The sequence below is a fragment of the Nothoprocta perdicaria genome, unplaced genomic scaffold, assembly GCF_003342845.1.
Source record: "Nothoprocta perdicaria isolate Ctin4 unplaced genomic scaffold, notPer1 scaffold_35, whole genome shotgun sequence".
In the NCBI taxonomy this organism is placed as follows: Eukaryota; Metazoa; Chordata; class Aves; order Tinamiformes; family Tinamidae; genus Nothoprocta; species Nothoprocta perdicaria.
The window spans coordinates 987,951-1,001,212 of NW_020455588.1; the positions used below are offsets into that span (position 1 = coordinate 987,951).

General features: G+C 38.1%; 1 protein-coding gene across 1 annotated transcript in view; it reads right to left on the minus strand.

Annotated features, from left to right (window-relative positions):
• The window catches only part of FAM172A (family with sequence similarity 172 member A), a 141,154-nt gene that overhangs the window by 126,406 nt on the left and 1,486 nt on the right, over positions 1–13,262 (minus strand). The window contains exons 2-3 of the mRNA XM_026044093.1: positions 6,200–6,343; positions 4,668–4,886 (exon numbers count right to left, since the gene is read on the minus strand). Of these exons, the coding sequence (XP_025899878.1) occupies positions 4,668–4,886; positions 6,200–6,343 (363 nt within the window). The remainder of the gene's footprint in view (positions 1–4,667; positions 4,887–6,199; positions 6,344–13,262) is intronic.

Genomic DNA, 13,262 nt, shown 5'->3' on the forward strand with positions numbered 1-13,262 from the left:
GGTGTCCCAAATACCCTGGGGCACCTAAAATATTTACAGACATTTATGCACTGGCTCTTCAATTGCAGTAACTTTGTTTCTTTGGTTCTAACTCTGAAAGACTAACGGGAGGTAGGGAAAAGAGCATGAAAACTGAAAGCTTCCAAGCAGCTTTCCCAAGTTTTCCCATTCTCAGAGTGACTGTGCTGTGGCTTGGAAGAGAAAGAGAGCTCACAACCCCAGAAGGAAGTAATGAGCTTTAAAATATAAATATGGACAAACTAATATCACAGGTTATTTTGGTAAAGTAAAACAGAAAGTAAGACTTTATAATGGGGAAGAAAAGCTCTTAGCACATACACATTGGAATGAGACCTTGGATATTTTGAGTTCTCATTCCTCGTTGTGCCACAGACATCTCCTGCACTTCAGCACGTCCCTCGCTGTCTTGGGATCTGTCCGTCTAACGCTCACCATTTTGTCCCTTCTGCTGGAATAATAAAGAATAAAGGCCTTGCTCGTGTGGGCTCAGCAGCACGTTAACGTGGCCACATGGGATATGGATCTGAGTGGGCTCCGGTCTTGCCAAGTCACTGAGCAGGAGAAGGGAGCTGCCTCTGTCCAAGAAGCACCAATGTGGCCATGGCCAAGATAGCCAGCGGGAAGCGATGCTGCTCCACTCCGGAACAGGCTCAATCTTAGCACAAAATAAAGGTCAGCAGGCACAATAAGCAGAAGTAAGCCAGGATTTCCTGCCCACAAGCAAATACTCAATATTTAACCTTGCATTAAAGGTTATTATGCCCTAATGGCAACGAGCTTGTTGCCACTTTTCTCTAAACATTGGTAGGAATTATTCTGATGCATCTATTTACTGTAAAAGGAATTAATTAGTTGTACATGATCTTTGCTATTTAAGCTCTCAAGAAAAAGTGAGAAAAAATATTTACGGAAAAATAAGCTGTATCCCAAATTATTTAAATTCCATTGATAGGTTACTAATATAAATAGCATGGTTATATGTTGTACTATAGTACAACTATACTATAGCTTACTAGAGTAAAAACAAAATTTGCATTAAGAATTGTCTTTATTAAACAGCTAGTCTTAGCTGGGAAAAAAAGGTCCAGTGGGACCAGGAACGGGTCCAGCAAAAGTTTATCCCTCTTGTCCTGAAAACTTGACTCCAACAGTGAGTGTGATCAAAGATCTTCTTCCTATAATATTTGCCTCTCTGATTTCCTTTGACTCTTGTGGCAATGATGACATTATTACAAATTACTATTATAATAAGAGATTTCTACTTTTTCTTTAATAACATTCCAGAATCTGTTCAGTATACTTAAGTGGTGCACACTATTTAGAAGGGGACAAATACTGATTTACATTTCTAAGTGCCTTGTAACATAGAGAAGACAGTGTCAATGTGAGAATCTGTAGGGACTGGGATATGGCTTGGAGGATGGAGCGAATAATCGTGTCACTTTTAAGCTTGTATGATCTGTTGCCATAGAAAAAGGTTAGAGATCAACAAATTCTGACTTTAGTTCAGTAATAAATGAAGGTTGGCCAGGGTACTAAGTTTCTGGGGGAAAGCATTAGCCGGTATGTACAGCAGCAGCCTCTGGTGGTCTAAGAAAAAATGTTAGGTAGTATCTATAAGTAGGGATAGAAACACGGTTTTCAAGAGCACGCATGTACATATTTAGCTATTTGCTTCAATTCTCAATTCAACACATTAAAAAACAGATGCTTTAAAAAATGGTCTGCTGGCAATATGCTTGTTAAAATCTGAACAGAAAGAATATTAAAATCCATTATACATTCATTAACACACTATATAAAAGTAAAATGTCTTGGTTTAATCATTCTATAAAGTATTGTGGCCAGTGTTGATAACCCAGAAGCTTTTTCTTTGCTTTGCATTGCTCAAAAAGAAACCAAATTTATAAGGCTGTTACTGAATTGATGACATTTTCTGTCTTCACTCTTGAATTCAGTTGGCAGATGTTTTCAAGAACAAAAAATTCTGTCTTATTACAAAACATATTAAGCAGGTTTTTCTGCCATAATGTTTGACATGATGTTTATTGCCCAGACCAAATCAGCCCCTTTAACAAGCTTTAATGTATGCCAGAAAGTACATTATTTCATAGTTAAGGAAACCCACAGCATGAAACAATAAGAGCTTTGATCTTTCAAGCACTATGCACTATGCGTAATACACTACACACTCTGATAGTCATTTTTATTTATATTCATTTTGTTTGAAAACACAGCATAATTTGAGGTTTTTTTTCTTATTTTAAGGTTCTGCTCTGATTTTTGAATACCTCAAGTGTTTGTATTTTTCTACGAAAATAAAGAAAATTCTAAAAGAATAATGGAAAAGAGACATTCATCAAAACCTTGGAAAGTCTAACTATGTAAGGAAAAGCATCAACCAGACACATGAAAGGCCCTTCCTCATCAGATCACAACCAATCTTAACAACCCTAAGCATAAGGAAACACAACAGGGGTTAACTATTTCTACCTATCAACAGTCTTAAAAAATTTCTCCAAGGTAATCTTCCTTTAACATTAGATGCTGTGGATACTTTCTCTTGGTCCATATTTTCACTTCAGTGCAGGTATTTGCCACAGGCTTGTGAGGAACCACGGTTTTCACCTAGTCTCTTGGCTGCAGTTTGCCATTCTTGGCCAAGTGACTGAAGGCTTACTAAATGGTTTCAAAAATATTTAATGATATTACTACCAAAGTAATATCATCCTCTATCATTTCTTTGGAGTAACAGTATGGTTTTTTTTCTGAAGTTCCTCAACAACCCACTGAGTTGAAGGCAGCCTATACCACAGAAAAATACAGAATTCAAATCTGAACTGCCGTTTAAGAATACTGACCCATAGCCAGCTTCAATACTGCACCTCACAATAGCCTATAGCTAAGATAAACCCAGAAGCAAGTTCCAGCACAGCAAATGGTGCCCCCAACGTAGCCTCCCTCCCCCCCCCCAAATCAAATCCAACTAAAACCTGGAATACAACATTAGTTGCCTTGGAAAAGGTAATTTCAGTTAATTTGTCAAGGAAAGGAGACTACCACACATACTTTCAGTAAAACATACTCTATTCATCTCCTTGGTTTGAAGACGCTAAAGGGAATGGCAACAGTAATTGTTAAGGCGTATATTCACATAAGAAAGAAAACAGTATGGAGCTAGGTGTTTTATATTTTGGGAGTCAAATCTCCTGAAGCCAAATTTCATGCCCCCTCAGGCAAGGGATCCACAAGAGAGCGGACCGGGTAGGAAAGGTTCCCTTTCAGCATGGGGGCACAAAACTAGCATGCTGATTAGCTGCATTTCTGCAGCACACAATATCCACTAGCTTCAGGAGCGCCTTCATACGAGCCTGGTTTTCTCTCCGAAAGGGCAGGGACCTTTGCTCTGCCATTGCTGGCAGGATGGCTTATCTCCTAAACAGCTAGTAAGTGCCCTGTTGATAACTTTGAACATATATATGTGTGTCCTGTTGTCTCCCATACTCAGTAGTGAGATGTTCCTCAAAGGACACAATAATATTTTATGATATTAATCACGCTCACAACCAGGCTACAACTCTTTTAGCCAGACAGTAAAACTGCCCTTCTCCTATAAATTATTGTTATTTTAAGCTACAGTTATTAGGAACACATTAAAAATTTAAAATTATTCTAATGTCTGTTTTGCTGGATTTTTTTAAATCAATTCCACACAAGAAAAGCACTCACATTTTTAGCATTTTCACTGCACTGTGGCATTTCTGACATGGTTTTTTTTTTTTTCATGGTCTGAAAATGCTCCCTTTTCTAACAAGGGCTTTGGAAACTGCATGACTCAGTCTAGAATGGAAATGCATAGTATGTATACGAAGCAGGCTGTGTCAAAGTGCAAATAATATTGTTTGTGCCCCCTGCAGAAGTAGAAATCCTCGGGTAGCGCTGTTATAACGATCCCATGCTGGTAGCATTACAAAGTGCAAAGGTTAACTGAGAAACAAAAGAGCAATGGACAGAATTTCATCATTACACCATTCGCAAACCATTCCAGCTTAAATATTTATTAATATCTTAATAACTCTCCGCCTTTATCTGCCTTCAGATATTTAGCTGTAACACAATGTATGGCGGCTCATACAGAAACAATACATTATAGGGTAGATCAGCTGCCACACAAGATGAATATTGCCGTTTTCTACAATACACTATTAATTCAGCAGGTAATATGTTAAAAAGTATCAGGCTATAACTACTGAGTTTCTAGTATAAGATAATATAATACAATGGCACGTTGTGAAACTATTTCACCTAAGCTGTTGTGGAAAATGTTTTACGTATACCTCTGTTTAAAAAATAATTTTTACAAAGTCTCCCTTAAATCATTCTCTGTCTCCATAGAACCAATGAGTTTCTCCGGGATTTATTTGAAGCCCCACTTTGAAATTAGAAAGGAATGTTTTGTAACTCTTCCAAATCTTCACGTTCATTAAAAGACAAAAAATAAAAAGCCAGACACTATGAATGTACTCCTGAATGCCAACTAAAGCAATGAGTTTATGTTAAAAAAAAAATAAAGGGCATACTAATGCAAATGGTAAACATGTATCTCCACAATTGAAGAAAGACAAACAAAACTAAAAGGGACTTACTCTAATGTACATCTGCACTGTTTCTTTTTCTTTTTGGGGATTTCGATATTTTTCGTAGAAGTCACGTCGCTTCTTTGTTTCCTTCTGGATTTTATCTTTTCTTTCTCTCTTTTCTGCAGGTTCATCTGAGCTATCAGAAGACAGCTGTACTTGGGCTTTTGTCTTCTCCACTTCAATATAGTTCTCATTGGGATTCAGTACTATTACTCCATAGCCCTCCTGTTTTAGAAGAGACAAAAAGAGGAATATGAAAAGGGAGATTTAATACTTGAAAATGCTTTGAATCTACTTTAATGCTCTTAAGAATGTGTATGTTTATTTCAGTAAGCTCACACAACATAATTTTCAGACTATTTTAAGAACATTCTGTTTGATTCATTTTTGTCCTTAAAAGAATATGGATGTGTGACTATATGTTTGTGCACGCCTTTATGCATAAACACATCCCTCAGCATCAGAAAAGCTGCCTGTTTTACCTTTAATATAATTTAATATACCGTTGTTATTCATAAGCACATTATACGACTTTTTCCAGGAAAAAAAAAAGTACCAGAACTAAAGCAAAATATTATTATACAAACTCCATAGAACGATGAATACAAAGGGTTATGCTCAACCAATAAAAACCTTTATAACAGAAAGGATGGAGTGATTTCATGTATATATAATATATATAAATTACATAAAACTATTCAGCACAATTTAAAATAGCAAAACCTTTTGTCTCGCTGACACCAAGCATACCACGCACAAACCAATGCTGGCAGCCACAATGAATCTCTACCAGAACAGATTCACTGCTGCTGCTTACAAGTCAACTCTCTTACTGTGCGGATGACTTTTAAGTACCTCTTTAAATCTGCTCGAAAACTTCATTGGGATTATGTCCTGCATTCAAAAACACAGGGAAAATTTGTGATCTGCGGGATGCTTTTGAAAATACCAGCTGCATTTTTGTGCCTCGGAAAATGGGCTGATTGAAAAACACAGGAATTTATGAATGAGAAATAAACCCTGAATTAATCAGCTCATTATTTTATTATGATTTTTAAATGATGGCAACCCTTATAACAATTGTATTATTTGTGAACATTATAATCGGAAATGCAGAGCGAGAAGAGAAGCACATGCATTTAACAGATGAGTCCTTAAAGTTCCTATGGCTTCCAACGCAACCCAAGCTGTCTCGCAAAAGCGACTTTGGAAATAAAGACTTGCTTTTTGAAAACATCTATATTAATTCCCTAACCAAAGAGCTTCATCCTAGCTGTTTATCTGATGCTTAATTTTACATTTAGCCTAGGCCCGAGGATCAAAGTCCTCCACATACCTATCTCGACCGCAGTAAACCAACTCTACACCCCAACAAAAGATACTTTATTTGGCCTTGCTTTATTCTAATCTGTAGAGCCATTCAAAAACCTTGTAACGCATTGTGACCACTGTCAGGTAGACAGATTGGCACTCGGTGATTTTCTACAGTTGGACACACTCGGCTAGTTATTAAAATCACATTTGAAGGAAGCGCCTACCCCTCTCTCCCTTGTGCCGGCCCAACTTTTCACGCCCTCCTCAAATGCCGGCCGGCGCTTCTCCTCCCACCGAAAGGAGGTTGAAGGACGCTGTTGCACTCGGCTAACCAGGGTGAAACAGCGGCATTCAGCGCACTGTCTCTGCTGGGAGGCACATAGTCAAAAAGGTCACCGCAGGCCAAAGAGAAAATTGCCTCCTTACTAGACTCGGGGCCATGAGTAAGTGGTCTCCTGTCATGTCTCTTCCTGGCCTCCCTACCCAGTGAATTGAGTCAAAATAAATAAATAACTGAAAGCACCAAGCCAGGGCGGGCAAGCAAAGAGAAACGGCAAACAAAAAGAAAGCGGAGCTCGGATTTTGCCCACGCCGTCACTTCACACAGGGCTCTCTAGGAGCTGTGCGAGCCCAGGCGCCCCGGATGCGAGTGGGATTTGGGAGCGCGCCGACCGTCGCGCGGCTCTGAGCTCGGCGACTCCTTGCGGGAAGCGCTCGGCGGCCCAAGCGGGAAGGAAGCCTTTGTGCGCTGCTCATCTTCCTGGCCCGCTCGCTTGGAACAGAGACGTTCTGGGTATTGATCCCTCCTGCTTTCCATGCGCCGCCCAACGCAAAAACTTTGTGTGTTTATTACGGGCTCACGCGTGTTGAGGGAATTTGAAGCTCGGCACTTGCTTGAAGCTCACCGCAAAACAGACACATAAATCATCAAAGAAGTAGAATTTGTCTAAGTTATTGATTATGTAACTGAAAATTACATGACTCATTTGTCCAATTTTATGAGGACACAATGTCAATTTTTCACACAGACACCAACAGATGAAATATGATTCCATTTTTAAATTCCCTATTTCGTAAATCAATTAAAGTTTTTTTTTTTTTACCAATTACATTTTAAGCAGTATAATGCGTCTCCCTTTACAAATTATTTTTTTCCAAAGCAGCAGGCTCTTCCTGCCAGCACAATTGCAATAATTAAGGGATAACTGAGAGCATTTTTCCTGAAACTGAGGAAAAAAGATCTTCTTACAATTTTGAAGATTTTTTCTTAAAAAAAATCTATTTTCATATTGTTTGGCTTAAATAATGCGTCTATTTTCCTCTACCTTTCCACCTTCAAGAACTACTGCAGCCTAAGCTGCAAGATTTAAACAACAGCACCAGAAATGAGAGTAACTTGTACAAAGCAATATGGAGAACCTAAACAACTGTTAAAATATAACCGCACTTGTTCTGCTTTAATCAAACATACATTTTCTATTAAAAAGTTATACTTGGCCCTAAATAACTTCCAGGTAAAGCATGTGGTTTTTAAGATCTATTTATGTTTAGAAAATACATATCACCATTAAACTCACAAACCATTACCACAAACCATTGAACTTATAAGCATATAAACATTAAAAACTCCTACCATATTTTAGAGAAAGTTCTTTAAGAAACATTAGTAACTATGATCATTATCACTACGATCACTCAGATCTGTGATCTTTGAAATTACTTTTAACAAAGGCTGAAATCCCATTCATTAAAACCTACTTTTCTTAATGATCTTCTTCAGAAGTATGTGTGTCACAATGTTATTGAAATATTTCAATTTCAGTTATGATGAGTTTATAGTAGTATTAAAATGTTGAACATAGTAAGCCTTCCTATATCTAAATAAGGTTGGCCTGGAAAATTCTTACAGTTTCTTATCATTTGTAAACAAGAGATATGCATTCAACATAAATAATAGTAGGCCCTAGAAGGAGAAACTGCCATGTAAAGTGCAAAGTTATTTTACAGTACAAAGCTAAACTCGGAGGAGAAAGAGGAAGAGAGAACGTCCACAGATGTTCAGCTGAGCAAAACAAGCCAAAGTCAGTGGTCTACCATGTGGTCTACCTCAGAGGAGGCAAATGTTATCCAGACATCAAAATCGGTTTGCATCACCCACTAGTACATCTGCCATGAGATGCAATGCTCAGTACAAACACTGATCAACCTCAGTTTCATCCTCTAATGAACCAGTTTCGCTGGATATCCTTATGGTTTCTCTCTCAAACTAGAATATTCTGTTAACAGATAATTCTTTGAATTCTAATGCTTCAAGAGAAGCTAAGAGGAAAATATAATCTACACTATCTAGTAACTTTCTCCAAGTAGCTACTTCCCATAGCAGAAGATTGGATGCAAACTCTGCTTTCAGGTTCAAAAATAGTTACAAATAATACTTGTTTTATGATCTAGTCAGCAAATTATGACAAAAAGGAATCAAGCTAAAAAAGTCAAATGTTGGAAAGAATCACAAATATCACAGACTTGAGAGGTAATACCTTCACTACTAAGTCATGAAAATGCGGAAAAGCCTTATTCACAGGAGCAAGCAAGTCACAGTTGTAATGGCGCTTTGGTCTCTTACTGGAAGTTTGAGTGAAATGTTATAAACTGAAGAAATATCAAAATTCTTGCCTCATACAATAAGAGTAAGGTCAAAAACAACAACAAAACCCCCAAACTCTAAAGTAAGTAAATTCTTGGGAAATCTCTTCTGCCTGGCCAAATGAATAATGCGCTGGGAGCACTCAGCTCTGCATATTAATCCACCGAGATGGGACACCATATGTGACCGGGGAGGTCAGGGGCTGGAGTGGGATCTTTGACCTACGTCACCGTCTTTTCGGAGCGCAAGCGAGGCTCTGAAAGAGATCATTTTCCTAAGCCGCATCAACCTGATTTTTCAAGTTCAGATTTCTATTTAGATGGCTTGCAGCAAGATCAGAGTTAATCCCCGAGGGAAACACAACTTGAAGTGGTTAGATCTTAAACCGGGCCGTGGTTAAAATGGACACGGCCACGTCCATTCATCTTTTTGAGAGATATATGTCCCGTTTATTTCCCATCTTTTTCCCCCCCCCCCCACGAGAAGGGTACATATATGTCACTGTTGCGACATCCTAGGTGCAACAGCGGGATGAGGTCATGACAACCAATCAGAAGTCACCAGCGAAGCGTTAAAGTAAACATAGCTGTTGGAGATGCCGCTCCGCTTGAAAAATGCCCCCTCCATTATTTGAGCAATTTTCTCAAGACGTGACCTGAGACTGAAACGCCCGCATGTCACTTGACTCCGGTTGCTGCTTCCATCCAACGTGCATCTTGGCCAGCGTGCCCTGCTAATCCTTTGCAATATTTTCATCCCAATATTCTGCACCTCTGCTCATAGCGCGCCGAAATTCCAGTGCGGTGTCCAAGGGTGGAAAAATGCCGCGGCGCTGCCAAATGCACATTGTCCCAGCAAGTCCCTGACTTAAAATAGCTCCTCAAGCTAGGCAGGAAAAGAAAACATGCCACAAAAAGTTTTTAGAGGACCACCTGTTGTCTATTATTTTTACATAGCACTTACTCATAAATCATAACACAGGGTAATTAATCAAGCTGTCAAAGAGAAGGTCAAAGGTGGCAGGGGGGCAGTCAGAAGGTCGCGCCTGGGCTGATAGAGGTCAGGGTCACACCGCATTCCTCATTATCAAGTTGGGATGAGAGACGGCCCGAGCAAACAAAAGTGAAAGCAGATGGAAAAGTGAGTGGATAAGAGAAAAAAAGAGAGAGAGAGAGAGAGAGAGAGAGAGAGAGAGAGAGAGAGAGAGAGAAGAAGGAAATTTCACAAACAAAAAGAAAAGTGAAAGAAGAATGTCAGTTGCCTTCAAATGAGGAGGAGAATAGAGCAGAAATACATTGAGATGTTCTCAAAAGGTCTCACACAAGACAAAGAAACTACAGTTTGATTACTTAAACACAATTATACAACTTTTTTTTTTTTTTCCATCTGATCTTTTTGCAGATATTAAGCCTCACTGCAAAATGGATATGTTAGTTTTGGTCTCCTTTTGCCGTAGAAGCCAATGCTTTCAAGGTGAATCAGGCAAACGGCACCCATCACTGTGATGAATGCCGATGGATACATAAAATTGCCTCTAAATGCTGAAGTTTATTCCTCTTCATGGCTACAACCAATAGATGTTCAATAAAAAAGTTATAACCTGTTTGAAAGATGTATTAAGAACTATACTTTCATATACACAAAATACTCTGAAGCACAAAGCATCATAAAAGTCTCCCTGGATGACACAACCGTTATAGAATATTTTATCATTACACTGACCTGAATTAGATGCAGAATACTGTGCAAAATTAGCTGTCACCCTTTCCTCAAAATCTTTGTTAATCTCATTTTGAATGTTTGCAGCTTTATCAACACATGCATCAATGTCAGCTCCTTGGTTACTGAACCGCTGTACTTGGAAGAAGATATAATTAAAATGTTTTGGCACAGAAAAGGTGAAATTGTATCTTCCCCTGTTCCCTGAGGAGTCTGTAAAACACGTAGGATATATTGACAAACACACACCCTTGCCTAGAGCCCTGACACCCCAGGTCACCCAACTGCTATTTATTTCAAAACATTCACTTTACACTTACCCAAACTGTCACCTGCTGTGTTACTAACTTTTAATGGATATTAGAGCTATAAAAACAATAAACTCTTCATTTCCTTTCTGTTACTGTGTTCTAATTCATCAGTGAATTAGGTCCATATCTATTTGCAAGCTGAACTGTATTCATCTTATTTCACATAAATCATGCCATTAATACGTTTTACTGTGCCATTTGTTAATTTGGGTGTTAGCACAGCTATACAAGAAAAATCAATGTTCAAGGCTTAAAAAAAACCCCAAAACTCACCAGTTAAGCTGTTATTACATTTTAGTTTCACTGTTGAAAAGTTTTGAAAAGAATTCATGCTTTGCATCTATCTATAATTAGCAACCCAAATATGTCTATGTGCAAGATTGGTAGTTGTGTTTTAACATACTTGTTCCCAAGGCCAAATATGAACAAACACATCTACATAGCCCAAGCATTTCACTCTCCTAGTTATATACTGTGTTCTTGATATGAATCTTCTGTGCCTTTTTAAAGCATTGTCTCATTTCATCATTCTTTTCTTCTTTCTCACGGTGAGAATTTTTTTTTTAAAGCTATAGAATAAACTTTATTCTGTGCATTAATAAAAAAACCCATTATGTTCACGTTCAAATACTGCTTCAAACATTGCTTGATAAACCCCAACCTCATCACCTCTCCCTAATGCGAGACTCAGCCTTTCTAGCAGAAATCACTGGAGGCTGAATGGAAGGGAATTCACCCCAACCACACAGGCAGCATAGAGGCCTGCAAATAATCCTCCCCTAATCACTATCTAGCCTGCAATAATGCTTTCTGCTCCTCTTCACTGAGTACGTACAACTTTGGGGTCCAAATGCTCTGCCAAAGAATGAATTCAACAGCTGCCCCCAAGGCCCGGCACCTTTCAGTGATACCTTAGAGGACCTGGTTTCTATCCCTCCTGTAATTAAAGCCTGGATTCTGAAGGCTTGATCCCCTCTGCTTTGAAAGCGTTGTATCCCATGGAAGCTTCTGCAATTTTTTTTTGTAAGAAAAGAGAATAAAAGAACCGCGTGCGCATTTTACTTGTTTGAGATTTTAAGGAAAAGATTACTCACATTTATGCAGAATTCAACGTTTTGAAAGCAATGTACCAGAAACAGAATGGTAATCAAATATCTTCATAAAAGCCCACACAAGTAATTAGTAATTATCAGGTCTAATTTACAAATAGGGAATCCGAGGGGGTTGAAAATTACTCTCTGAAAGTTAAGCTCAAATAAGGTGCAGAGATGAAGCTGGATTGCAGGGTTTTTGAACCTTGGAATACCTGTTTCTCTGGTATTTCTAAACATGCCATTAGTTGACAGCCTAGTTTCTCAACTTAAAATTAATTTTTCAGTCCACTCTGCCTCCTTCCTGAAGATCACAGTAATCTCGATTATTCACATTTGGGATTCATAATGCATATACCCATTTAGGTTATAAGGACGTATAAATGTATGTATGTAGCACAACTTGGAAAAAAAAAGGCACTTTTTTTTTGCTAATAAATTATAACTTACTTTTTCCGCTTTTGAAATTGTGTAGCATATTTTCATAAACATTGTCTTTCTGTGACCTGCTCAAGACATCTCAGTGTGCTCAGAGGTTTGTCTGGTTTGTCTGTTTAAATTGCCAAAAAGCAATGCAAGTTGCCAAGTTCCTCTGATTCACCTTTCATTTCAAGAAATTATGAATTAAACCATTACAGGAAAAGATTAAACATCAGTCTTCCCAAAGGTCCCCATTTCAACTTGTTCTGCATGATAAAGGGATAACACGTCACACACACAAATGTTTTCTGTAAAATCTCAGTTATCCAGGTCTTGAAAGGTAATTCCCACTTAGTGTTGAGCCCTGCTTGCGACTACAGTCTAAAGATCTTCCAACTCAGTGACAGCAAATTCAGTTGGTTTTAGCACATGTGTTTATTCAACCATTTCTATGAGAAAATAAGCCCTAAAGCTTCTAGTTTTACCTATCTGCAACAAACAGGTGCAAGCCAGTACATCGATGCGCCTTCCTTCTAACAGTGACCTATGTCAGAAGACCTTCTTATACTTCTTCTGCTAAATAATTTAATTACTTATGAGTTATGGTTTCTTTGTAACCTTTTAAATGACTAACTCATTAAAATGCAAAAATATGCAAAACATGATGTCACTAGGTCAAACAGCTGTGTTGGTAAAATTACGGCTGTGAAAGTCCCTAAGAACATGAAAATATTAATAATTTATATTGCTCATTATATGGCAAAAACTCTTTAAACAGATTTAGAGACAGATTAATTTTATAATCACAAAATGCTACACTACCTCACAGTAACAAATCTTTTTACCATCTGTGACCCTTTTGTATACGTAAAACATACTATAGAAATCATTCTGCTGAGATGCTTTAGAAATTAAAAATAGCACTGAAAAATGCCTTGTGAATCTTCGATAGGGAGGCAGAGAATTGTGGTTTAAAACAAATTTCATTCCTTGTTATGGATTTTATGATCAATTAAGTTTTCCTGAACAGACAGCACGTAGCAAGGACACATAGGTATTTTCTAAACGTCAGCAAGTCTTTACTGCAAATACTTTGCAAATT